The sequence below is a fragment of the Salmo salar genome, chromosome 16, assembly GCF_965601325.2.
Source record: "Salmo salar chromosome 16, fSalSal1, whole genome shotgun sequence".
In the NCBI taxonomy this organism is placed as follows: domain Eukaryota; kingdom Metazoa; phylum Chordata; class Actinopteri; order Salmoniformes; family Salmonidae; genus Salmo; species Salmo salar.
The window spans coordinates 52,135,353-52,147,913 of NC_138306.1; the positions used below are offsets into that span (position 1 = coordinate 52,135,353).

The following is a 12,561-nucleotide window of genomic DNA, read 5'->3' on the forward strand; positions in this document are numbered from 1 at the left end:
ATCTGGCCACTCTACCATAAGGGTCTGATTGGTGGAGTGCTGCAGAGATGGTTGTCCTTCTGGAAGGTTCTCCCATAACCACAGAGGAACTCTGGAGCTCTGTCAGAGTGACTGTCAGGTTCTTGGTCACCTTCCTGACCAAGGCTCTTCTCCCCTGAATGCTCAGTTTGGCTGGGCGGCCAGCTGTAGGAATAGTCTTAGTGGTTCCAAACTTCTTCCATTTAAGAATGATGGAGGCCACTGTGTTCTTGGGGACCTTCAATGCTGCAGGCAGTTTTTGCTACCCTTCCCCAGATCTGTGCCTCAACACAATCCTGTCTCGGAGCTCTACGGACATTTCCTTTGACCTCGTGGCTTGGTCTTTGCTCTGACATGCACTGTCAACTGTGGGACCTTTGGTGTGTGCCTTTCCAAATCATATCCAATCAATTGAATTTACCACAGGTGGACTCCAATCATGTTGTAGAAACATCTCAAGGATGGTAAATGGAAACAGGATGCACATGAGCTCAACTTCGAGTCTCATAGCAAAGGGTTTGAATACTTATGTAAATAAGGTATTTCTGTTTTTTTCCCCGTTTTAAATTGCAAAAATGTCTAAAAACCTGTTTTTGCTTTGTCATTATGGGATATTGTGTGTAGATTGATGAGGAAAATGTATGTAATCCATTTTAGAATAAGGCTGTAATGTAAAAAAATGAAATGTGCAAAAAGTCAAGGGGTCTGAATACTTTCCAAATGCACTGAAGCAGTCTATAATGTATATCTTACTACAGTTTAGACCTACCTTGTTATTTTCTTCCATCTGGCAAAATCATATTAATGGATTAAATCTATTTAGTTTGTTTTGTTGCTTGTATTTTTATTAATGGTTTGAAAGTACAAGTATTATCTACTTTCTGAAGGACAGCCAAGCTGATAGGCAACATAGAACCTACAGACAATTATGACATCATTGGAACACGTACGTGTCACAAACACCTTTAGCCCAAAAAAAAGCAGTGTAGCAGTGCTGCCCAAGCTGGGGGCGATACACTTTTATTAGGCTTTTATTCAGATTCACAAATAATGCTCTACTTGAAGGCAATGAGTAAACATGTAGCAACATGGCTGAGCTTTAACGTGTAAGTAGAAGTTGACACTAACCATATGTATAATCCTAAAATGCTTGCCCCAAATACAAGTCTAGAACCCAGGTATGTCTCCTGCTATCTATAGTATCTTTAAGGTACATCTTATTACAGTTTAGGCCTACCTTATTATTTTCTTCCATCTAGCAATATCATTTTAAGGGCAAATACACACACATGTGTTGTAGGCCAATGAACTCCATAGTTTTAATCACAGTTTATAATAAGGAAGGGGAATTCTGTAACACCTTATGACATCACAAAAGTATGACAGCTATGGAGAATCATTTTCAAAACAATGTCCAAAACTCCAAAACGGGAAATCATTGGATGTGATTAATTCGATTCTATGGAATTTCATCTTTGAGGACTGACATGGACGCAACCATTACATAACCCTGAAATCAATAACCCCACCCCAGTTTCAGAAGAGATATCAAACCATATCTTGTCATTCTGTATTACATACACCCAGGCTGTGCCTGGACAGTGATGGATGGCTATATGGAGCATCCTTGTCCATCATGTTCAGTGTGTTTAGTGCTCTCACCACAGCGAGGCAGCAGAGTACCAGTTGTGGTAGGTGCAGGCAGAGCGTAGTAGTTAAAGGCAGTGTCCAATGTATAAGAGGGAGCCTATCCATCCCCATATCAATGACTGCAGAATCTCATGACACGCTCTCACACTCCCCCATTTAACACAACTTCCAAACTAACTGGACCTAAAACAAAGTGTAACTTCGTGGCCATTCCAAGTCAGGATCACACCTAATATCAAAATAGCTGAAGAGGATAAACAACAAAGGAATTCATGTTTTGTAGGGGCGGATTAATGAGTTGACGATTATGTGGTGGTTGTTTCACTATCGATGATGAAATTGCATTAAATCAAAACAGTCAGACCCAATGATTTACTGTTCGTAAGGACAGAGTGCCACTAGTAATATTGAACATTAAGTCGAAATGTAGCTAGGGGAGTTCAAGATCCAAGATCACATTTTCTTTCTATGGATTAGCCCTTCTGTCAAGTGTCGGTTGTCCAGTAAAAAGCTCAAACAAACAAGCTCAAACTTCTATTAAGATTATCAGTCGGATTCTGTGATCAATGTGAATCTGTTAACAGTCTTGTGAATTTCTACTAGAATCCCCATTAGCTAACGCTATAACGTTAAGCTAATCTTCCTGTGGTCCAACACCAATTGATAAGACATTACAAACTATTACAAATTAAGACTTTACAAACATTTAACAAGTAGACAATATAGACAATTAAAATACCTGACAGGAAACACATGTAACATTCAGTTGATGCTTTGTAGGTGATGCAATAGCTGTGAGCTATAGAGCTCATGGCCAAGGTGAGTTAAGCGGCTACAGAGTGGTTTCCTGTATGCCCATGCTGCACATAGCCTACCCCAATACACTACTTAGCCTAGTAAACAAGCCTAAACACCGCAGGAAATTTTGCCCCTATTCACTGTTACAGGGGTCAGAGATCACAGTCAGAAGCTGCGGGCTACAAATGTTCAGTATTGTTGTCTAATTTATGGACATCGTCCATACCTTATTATTGACTTCAATTGGAGATGTAATTCACTTCTTTTGACCAGTAGGTGCGGTCCTCATTTCCAGAGAAAATGTGCAACAGTTCTACACACACCTATTTAACTGTCTGTTTTCATTACATCATCAGCTACCTTTGTTACATCACAAAGCCAGCTGGCTAAATCTGGCACATTTACAGAAATACAGTGCATTGTCCCTGTCAAATACATTTGATAAAAAATGTCCAAAACAAACAGTGGTGGAAAAAGTACTCAATTAGTCAAGTAAATGTGAAAGTTGCCCAGTAAAATACTAGTTGAGAAGTCTGAAAGTATTTGGGTTGAAATATACTTAAGTATCAAAAGTAAAAATAATAAAAAAATTAAGCAAAGCAGACAACACAATTGTATTGTTTTAAAAAAATGTAATAGCCAGGGGCACATTCCAACACTTAGACATAATTTATAAACTAAGCATTTGTGTTTATTGAGTCTGCCAGATCAGAGGCAGGGGATGGCCAGGGATGTTCTCTTGATAAGTGTGTGAATTGGACCATTTTCCTGTCATACAAAGCATTCAAAATGTAATTTTGGGTGTCAGGGAAAGTGGAAGAATTCAAAAGTACATTTTTGTCCTTTATGAATGTACTGAAGTTGTCAAAAATATAAATGGTTAAAGTACAGATTCCCCAAAAACTATTTAAATAATTTTTACTTAAGTACTTTGCACCACTGAAAACAAACCTTTTCTAACTGTCTCTATATCACTGGCTTGTAGGGTTTTCACCATTGACCATTCATGTAATGGTATCGAAGTTCAAGATCCATCTTGGCATAATTTGGTAACGAGTATTGAAGGTCTATAACTTACTTTTGTTAGACAATGTTCACGTTTGTAATTATAGTTTATTACACTTGTCTGAGCGATCAAACAGGTATGAAAAATATCCCATTCATAATAGAAAAGACAATGTTCAGAATACCTGCAGTGACAATTGCTGGAAAGGGCTTGCAGCATTATAAAAGTTTGATTAATATCTGAATATTTATTCACCCACAATTTATTCTTGGCGCAATCTTTCAACTTCAAAATTAAGTTTTGAACGATATTTAGATTTCTGTGGCTTAAAAATAGGGCACAAACTCAGTCTGTACATCACTTTAATATTAATAACCATATAACCAATGTCAAGGCATCATGATACAGAGGAAGACATTCAAATGCTAGTCTACGAACATCAAATAAATGCTGAAAAAAACAGGGGGTAAATTAATTTAGATACAGTCACAAGCTCCAATCTGAATGGCAGGAGGGAGAATGATGTTTCTTGGTCATTAACAGTCATGATGACTGGGCCTTCATTTGAGGAAACTTCTCCTGGAGCCTGGCTTGCGTTTGTCTCTCTCCGTTCTGCTTTCTGGTCTTAGCACGGAGGTGTTTCTCTAGACGAAGCCTGGACAAAATAAAGAAGACTAATTGAGACAACAGACAAGTGCTTTTGCCCTTGTGAAGTTGAAGCTGGCCCAGGACAAAAATGATGCAAGAGGTGACATGGTTAAGTGCTCTGCTTGGAGGTTCTCATATTGTACACTTATAAATGAATGCATGAACAATATTTCTTACCTCATGTGGGGGGGTGACAAATAGGGGTGTGTAGAAACGTTTGCGTTTGTATCGCTTGTTCATGTACCAAGGAAGGGCATGCTCTCTAAACCGGTACCTAGAAAAAAAATACAATGATCTCAGTGTACAATAACATTCAAACGTGCCATTTGACACCTATGAAGTAACTTTGAATATTTTTCAGGAGAACTGCCTTTGTTTGCTTCGAGTACTTAATTCCTCAACCCCGATAGTTTTCCAAAGACGGTTCACTTCATTCAATGTCGGCCATGCTAACATGCTACATTTTGTACAGCATGTTTGAAAATTGAATGGGAAACGAGGACAGTAAGGTGAAAGCAACACTTAGTTGTGGAAGGAGATATTGTATGAAGGTGGTGTGTTGTGTATGGAAGCTCCGTACCAGTAGACCCGTCCAAAGACGTTCTTTCTCCAGGCCCCAGGCCTTGCTCTCTCCTGGCCTGTCTGGAGCAGGCAGAGGGCGTCTTCTCTCTCCTTCACCACTGTGTCTAGTCTCTTCATAGACCTTTCAATCTGAGGAGATAAGGGTTGTCTCAATTTCAGTGGACTGGAGTATCTGCATTCATATTTAAAGGTGCTAGTTGGACCAATAACACTTCTACAAAAGAGACCCATTGATAGCTGTCATTGATATTAATCCTTCCCCTTTGAAATTCTTGTATTATTACCTATGCCCTACTAGAAATATTTCCAGATGTTTAATAATGGTGAACCTGGTCAGAAGTGCTGTGTCATCTACCTTCTTTAGTCGCTCTGGACTTGGCATCTGAATCCTTTGCCTTTTGGACTCCTGCTCAGTGGTAAGCAGCATGTTCTTCTCTTTCAAGAGCACATACCTCTGAGAACAGTTTAGTTCATGGATATTCATTCTGGAGGTCAGTGCTCTTCATTCAATGAGCACGGTTACATGCACACAATAATGCGATTGTGATAGGTTAATAGTTCTTTAATGTTTACATGCTTTGCAAGAAGAACGATTTCCTTAATAATCCTGTTTACATGGACACATCTGAAATGAGGCTACCTAATGGGACTTTGATAAATGCAGAGAAATCGCCAATCACAAACGTTCTACCATGTTATTTTTGTGAAGACTATTTGATTCGGAGTTCGGACATAAAGTTTGTATGTGAAAACTATAAGATACATACTTTCAGTTTTTCCAAACTCACTTCACTCGCTCATACCTGGTGCTGACACATACACAGATCATATACACCACTGGAAAGCCGATTAAGCTGTTTACATGTCCTAATAATTTGAAAGATGAATCAGAAAACCAGGTGTTTTAATCAACTTATGCTTACTTCGATTATGACCTTACGCAGATTAAGATAAGCAGAGTAAGTTGTTTACATGACTAATCCCATACTCTGTTTAATATCAAATTATTAGTGTGCATGTAAACGTACTTAGTGTTAACATCCACCACCTACCAGAGCTTGTGTAAGTCCTCATTACTTTTTGTCCTTAGTTGCTTGGCCATCCATGGTGCTCCTACAATTAATCATGAAAATAATCAATGTCATACTCAGATACTTACCAGTCCCTTAGTCGGAGGAAATGTATTTTTTTTTTTTTATTAAAAAAAGCTTAGCTTTGGTGATCAGATATACTGTCAAAAGGCTAACCTGACACAGTTACCTCCCCCCAGTTTTCAGGTATGTCGAAAAAACTCCTCAAGTCCTCTGCTGCTGTTGGTTGTGTGCAGAGGCCGACACTGACGGACAAGGCCCACGTGACAGTGCGAACTTGAGCTCAAAAGAGGAGATGTTAGCCTAACAGAGGGGACCACAGCAGATTTAGGTACATGGTAAAATACATTCATCAGCATTCTCACCATTACATTACAGACAGTGCCATGGTGGTGATAGCCCATGGAAATGACACACAGTTCCATTACATTATCACAAGAATCATTGAAGGAAGGCATCTTCTGTACCTGGGAGTTTAAGAGCTGCTAAACTCAATCTAAACATTAAATATGCATCTCTTGCGATACGGTTTTGGAAGTATATTGAACTATATCTTTCAAATCAAAGATAAATGATTTTCATAAAACAAAGATTACATTGATACATAGCTTTTATAGGGTTAGGGTTCCCACACGGTCATATGTTAGTCATGTGTTTACAGCCAGAAAACAGAGGGACCATCTGTGCTAATTATCTATCTAACAGGCGCTGAACAGCTGAGGACGGCTCATAATAGAGACTGGAATGGTATGATTGGAATCAAACATGGAAATCAATACCATTCCATTAATTCCATTCCAGGCATTACTATGATCCCGTCCTCAATTAAGGTGTCACCAACCTCGTGTGGTGTACAGTAAGTGTATATTTTGCATTTGTGAAATTATTTGGATGTGATATGAAAGTTAAGGGCTTTATGTTTTAGAACAATATCGCAATTGAGAATCAAATCACGTTTAGATCATGTATTTGGCTGTTAGAAACGGTAGGCTTTAGATTCTTACCTGTGAGTATAAGACTGAGATTTGGTCAAAGTGACAGCAGACTGTTGAGCTGATAAGGGTGTAGATATCCTAAAAGCGTTTTGAAACTGTCTGCAAAGTGTCAAAACACGTCCTGTTGAGGGCGCCGCCATGTTTGCTCTAATACTCTACCCAGGATGCATCATCAAAATAAATAAACACACCTAAATACTTTTAGCAATTTTAATCATGAACAAAAGCTAATACAAAGCAACATATTGGAAATTAAATATTTACATAACTTCTTCATTTTGTTATTCTTATTGGCATATGTTTTCCCTTAGTAAATATGGCTGCTTCGACTCTACATGGTCGAGCCAATCACAGAAGCGTCTGCCAATCCGCTTGCCCTCAGTCGCGATGGTGGGCATGAGTGTTCTTCGGTCTGCTGCTGCTTTTGCAGCCAGGCTAAATCCTCTAAAATCGGGGAATTCTGCGGTGAATTTGCTCAGCAGAACTGCACAACGTACAGATAAAGGTAAATGGTATTCCACGTTTCCAACATCTACAATTCCTTCCTTCGTGGTGGGCATTTCGTATTGTGACCTTGTAGGTAGTCCTGTGTGACTGGCTAACGTTAGCTTCCTGCTAACCTATTCTTATCGTTGCTAGTTGGCTAGCTAGCCATGGTATGACCTAGTTAGCCATCTTTCTCTCACGTGTCTCTTGCCAGCACTACAAACGACAACATACAAATCAAATTTTACTGATTGATTTTCATAGTTCTCAAACGACATGTGATGCTCATGAACTTGACGTGTTGTTGACCTGCTTAGTGGACAAACGATAGCTGCTAAGCTAGCTGGCAGCCAAGCTAAATACACACAGCCTTGCTAGCACAACACACACAAAACAACTGAATTTTATTTCACCCAAGTGTCACAGTGATGACAGAATTTCATTTTTGACACAACACTGAACAATAGTTAGCTAGTTGAATGGTAACTAACTAACAACCTTTTCCTGTCTAGGTGCAGCAATACAGTAATGCAATGCTTTATATGCACACATAAATAATGTGTTGCCGTGTTTAACATCCCTGAAAACGTTGCTTTGCAGTGGCAGTCCGCTGGGGAAGCCATGGGAAGCAGATGTTTATCATCAAGCCCACTGGCTTCTATGACCGGAGGTTTCTGCAGTTATTGGTATGTTTCTAATTATTCAGACTAGAACTAGTTATTAAACTCTAGGCGCTATTCTAAATCAAATTGTATTTGTCACGTGCAGAATACAACAGGTGTCGACCTTACAGTGAAATGCTTACTTACAAGCCCTTAAACAACAATACAGTTTTTAAGAAACATTCTGCCTTCTCTCTGCAGTTTTCAGCGGTTAGCTTCAGCCAAGACTGGCTCATGTGAACAACAATACCGACGCTGTGTTATAATGTTTAGAAAAGTCAATCATCGCTTGCGATACGGCTTCAGAAACAAATGGTCTTCAACTTTCATCAGCGAGAAAGAATCTTTCAAATAAGAAACATTAGGAGTTGTTCACAAATCCATACAGCTATGTGCCTCCATCTGACGAAAATACACAGTTACACTTATACAGGTGTTCGGAGCATGTTAGATAGCTAATTAGCATAGGTTGTTGCCTCTGTTGTCCGTAAACAAGCGCTGTAACATGGAGATATGGCCGTGTGGGAACACTAACTACATATAGTTGTCTATCAATTTGAACCTTTTTTTGTTTTTCCTTATGCTTCCAAAACCTTAACGCAAGCAGTGCGTGTTAATGTTCAGACCAAGCGTCAGGGCTCTTAATACAACTCTCCCATACAGAAGATGCCTTCGTCCAATGACTCTTATGTGTAATGTAATGGAACTGTGAGTCATGATCAAGGACTAGAACTATCCTATTTACATCACTGTCCACAGCACTGAACCACATTATTCACTAACTTATTCACCCCCTCCACTTTTCTTCCTAGAAATTCTACATCCTGCTTACTGGAATCCCAGTTGCAGTCTTTGTGACATCTGTGAATGTGTTTGTCGGTAAGTGTGTGTAGATATTTCCATTGTACAGAAATGTTCAATTTGTACATGGGACAGGGGTGATGATGAAGGCACTTTCAGTTCATGTTTATGGAGAAATGTGGTAAAATATAAATGAACCTAAATATTTATTCTGTTTTTTTTTTTAAGGTGAGGCTGAGCTGGCTGGAATTCCTGAAGGTTATGAGCCTGAGCATTGGGAGTACTACAAGGTACTACGATCCCGCGGTTGTATTCACTCATCACAATCCATGCCTTATTAGCAAATATCCGAAGTGACTAGTCATTCTATCAGAAAATGAAATGGCATCATCTAGCCTATAAATCTGATCAAAACATTCACATTGGAGATTGCTTACAATCAGACTTGGGCAAAGTTGATTGTGAGTCCTATTGTTATTCCTGTATTTGCAGCATCCTATCACCAGGTGGATCTCACGGACCTTCTATGACTCCCCAGTGAAAGACTATGAGAAAATGATGGCTCTGATACAGATTGAGTCTGAGAAGGGTGAGATGAGGTAAGTGTCACACAGTGATGAGCTGCCACTGACTGCATAGCCTGTATCTAATTGGTTTGCTGCCCTAACATTTAGGTCCTCTTGCAACATAGTGCTTGCATTCCTTATGTTTTGTATTAACAAAGTGGAAAGTAAAATATTAAAGGACAATACACATCTGCAATCTGTACAAAGGATTTGTTGGCAAATGTAATGTTTTTGTATCTGCAGACTGAAACAGCTAGAGGTGCGTAAGCAGATGAGAACAAAGGGAGATGGACCCTGGTTCCACATTGAGACACTGGACAAGAATCTGGTCGACAACAGCATCAAATCAACGCCTGACAATTAAACCAACCGGTCCAACCACCCAGGCTAAACTGTTCGTGCCACGTGTTGATGGCTCACTGTTTGTATATTATTTTCTTCATGACTAAAATAAAGTAAATGTCAATACTTTGAAAGGCTGTTTTTCATCTTTAGACAGATATTTTCTCTTAATGGGCTTCACAATTACAATTTTGTTTAACCGGGGTGCGTTCATTTGGCAAAATGTTTTGCAACGGTACTTACTGAACGGCCCATTCTCTCGCAGTGGTGCACAACTGTCTTTCAACTTTCTTTTTAGTTTATTGCTCCCATTTGCTGCGAAGTTGTGATGAAATTACAATGTTCGCCGACAGGTCGTTTATGCTTCCTCATACCTAAGAAAAGTGACTTTGTCATAACCAATGAATGTCCACTGGATGGCAGTGCTGTGATGAACATTTCTCCCTCATTCTGCATTGATATAAAAACAGAAGGTATGAAACGAAGTGAAAGTGCGATCATGTAATGATCGATACTCTCGGGACATTGGCTTTCACAACAATGCAGATCAGAGAAGCCTTTTGAGCTGCATCCTTAGACTGATTTGGGGTAAATTGAATTGACTTCTTGATTTTCTCTAGGGGAGAGAGAGAGTGGATTTCTTAGATATTGTTTTATGTTTTTATAGAGCTGTATATTGGTCCAGGCTGTATACTATGCAAGTCTCCATTGAGTTGCATTGGATTTGCTTATACAGAATATACTCGTGTGTGTGTGTGTATGTATGTGAGAGTGTGTTTGTGAATTTCTTTACATATTTTTATATATACACTGAGTGTACAAAACATGTTCTTTCCATGACTGACCAGGTAAATCCAGGTGAAAGCTATGATCCCTTATTGATGTCACTTGTTAAATCCACTTCAGAGTAGACGAAGGGGAGGAGACCGATTTAAAGAAGGATTTTTAACCCTTGAGACAATTGAAACATGGATTGTGTATGTGTGCCAAACAGGGTGAATGGGCAAGACAAAGGATTTAAGTGCCTTTGAACGGGGTACGGTAGTAGGTGCCGGGCGCACCGGTTTGTATCAAAAACTGCAACGCTGCTGGGTTTGCACGCTCAACAGTTTCCAATGTTTATCAATAATGCTACACCACGCAAAGGACATCCAGCCAACTTGACACAACTGTGGGAAGCATTAGAATCAACATGGGCCAGCATCTCTGTGGAACACTTTCGACACCTTGTAGAGTCCATGCCCCAAAGAATTTAAGCTGTTCTGATGGCATGACGTGTTTCATGAAATGTATAAAGAACAGTAATCCCTTGTGTCCAGAGACTAAATATAGTACAATATCACAAATGTACCTTGTGTATACACACAATATTGATAAGATGCAGACTGGTGGTACAAAGATAGCATACATTCGAAAGCATGAATATGTAGAAAATTCGTTTTAGCACTTATTGTACTCTCAGTACCAACCCTGAAAAGTCACTGTGGTCAAATAAGCTGTTTTCCCTTCATTAAAAGTTTACTACATGACCAAAAGTATGTGGACACCTGCTCATCAAATATCTCATTCCAAAATCATGGGCATTAATATGGAGTTGGTCTCCCCTTTACATTTTTTTTTAAATTCACCTTTATTTAACCAGGGAGGCCAGTTGAGAACAAGTTCTCATTTACAACTGCGACCTGGCCAAGATAAAGCAAAGCAGTGCGACACAAACAACAACACAGAGTTACACATGGAATAAACAAACGTACAGTCAACAACGCAATAGAAAATATCTATATACAGTGTGTGCAAATGAGGTAAGATTAGGGACATAAGGCAATAAATAGATGTGCAGAAGATGAGTGGGGTGGCAGGGTAGCCTAGTGGTTAGAGCGTTGGACTAGTAACTGAAAGGCTGCAAGTTCAAATCCCCAAGCTGACAAGGTACAAATCTGTTGTTCTGCCCCTGCACAGACAGTTAACCTGCTGTTCCTAGGCTCTCATTGAAATTAAGAATTTGTTCTTAACTGACTTGCCTAGTTAAATAAATGTTAAAATAAAGAAAATGTTCAAGTAGAGATACTGGGGTGCAAAGGAACATATAAATAAATAACAATATGGGGATGAAGTAGTTGGATGGGCTATGAGCAGTGACCTGTGAGCTGCTCAGACAGCTGATGCTTAAACTTAGTGAGGGAGGTATGAGTTTCCAGCTTCAGTGATTTTTGCAATTCGTTCCAGTCATTGGCAGTAGAAAACTGGAAGCAAAGGAGGAATAGGCTTTGGGGGTGACCAGTGAAATATACCTGCTAGAGCGCATGCTATGGGTGGGTGCTGCTATGGTGACCAGTGAGCTGAGACAAGGCGGGGCTTTACCTAGCAAAGACTTATAGATGACCTGGAGCCAGTGGGTTTGGCGACGATTGTGAAGCGAGGGCCAGCCAACAAGAGCATACAGGTCGCAGTGGTGGGTCGTATATGGGGCTGTGGTGACAAAATGGATGGCACTGTGATAGACTGCATCCAATTTGCTGAGTAGTGTTGGAGGCTATTTTATAAATGACATCGCCTAAGTCAAGGATCGGTAGGATAATCAGTTTAACGAGGGTATGTTTGGCAGCATGAGTGAAGGATGCTTTGTTGCGAAATAGGAAGCCGATTCTAGATTTAATTTTGGATTGGAGATGCTTAATGTGAGTCTGGAAGGAGAGTTTACAGTCTAACCAGACACCTAGGTATTTGTAGTTGTCCACATATTCTAAGTCAGAACCATCCAGAGTAGTGATGCTGGACGGGCGGGCAGGTGCGGGCAGCGATCGGTTGAAGAGCATGCATTTAAGTTTTACTTGCATTTAAGAGCAGTTGGAGGCCACGGAAGGAGAGTTGTATGGCATTGAAGCTCGTCTGGAGGTTAGTTAACACAGTGTCCAA

At 39.8% G+C, this 12,561-nt stretch overlaps 1 protein-coding gene and 1 pseudogene across 2 annotated transcripts; one reads left to right on the forward strand and one right to left on the reverse strand.

Annotated features, from left to right (window-relative positions):
• Positions 1-3,817: 3,817 nt before the first annotated feature.
• Positions 3,818-7,055, reverse strand: LOC106574140 (large ribosomal subunit protein uL29m-like; annotated as a pseudogene). Its single transcript, XR_014380920.1, has 7 exons — positions 6,798-7,055; positions 5,950-6,096; positions 5,755-5,815; positions 5,058-5,154; positions 4,701-4,831; positions 4,298-4,394; positions 3,818-4,127 (listed from the first exon to the last, which is right to left on the reverse strand). The product of XR_014380920.1 is annotated as a large ribosomal subunit protein uL29m-like (transcript).
• A 26-nt stretch (positions 7,056-7,081) lies between these two features.
• Positions 7,082-9,779, forward strand: ndufb5 (NADH:ubiquinone oxidoreductase subunit B5). The gene is made up of 6 exons (XM_014149771.3): positions 7,082-7,293; positions 7,875-7,960; positions 8,749-8,815; positions 8,966-9,027; positions 9,230-9,336; positions 9,547-9,779. Exons 1-6 carry the CDS (start codon positions 7,086-7,088, stop codon positions 9,665-9,667), a joined length of 651 nt encoding a protein of 216 aa, XP_014005246.2. The 5' UTR covers positions 7,082-7,085; the 3' UTR covers positions 9,668-9,779.
• Positions 9,780-12,561: the final 2,782 nt, after the last annotated feature.

Coding starts and splice junctions, on each gene's coding strand:
- ndufb5 (XM_014149771.3), top strand. CDS start 7,086: ATGTTTTCCCTTAGTAAATATGGCTGCTTCGACTCTACATGGTCGAGC. Junction 8,816..8,965: donor ATCTGTGAATGTGTTTGTCG/GTAAGTGTGTGT, acceptor TTTTTTTTTAAG/GTGAGGCTGAGCTGGCTGGA. Junction 9,028..9,229: donor AGCATTGGGAGTACTACAAG/GTACTACGATCC, acceptor CTGTATTTGCAG/CATCCTATCACCAGGTGGAT.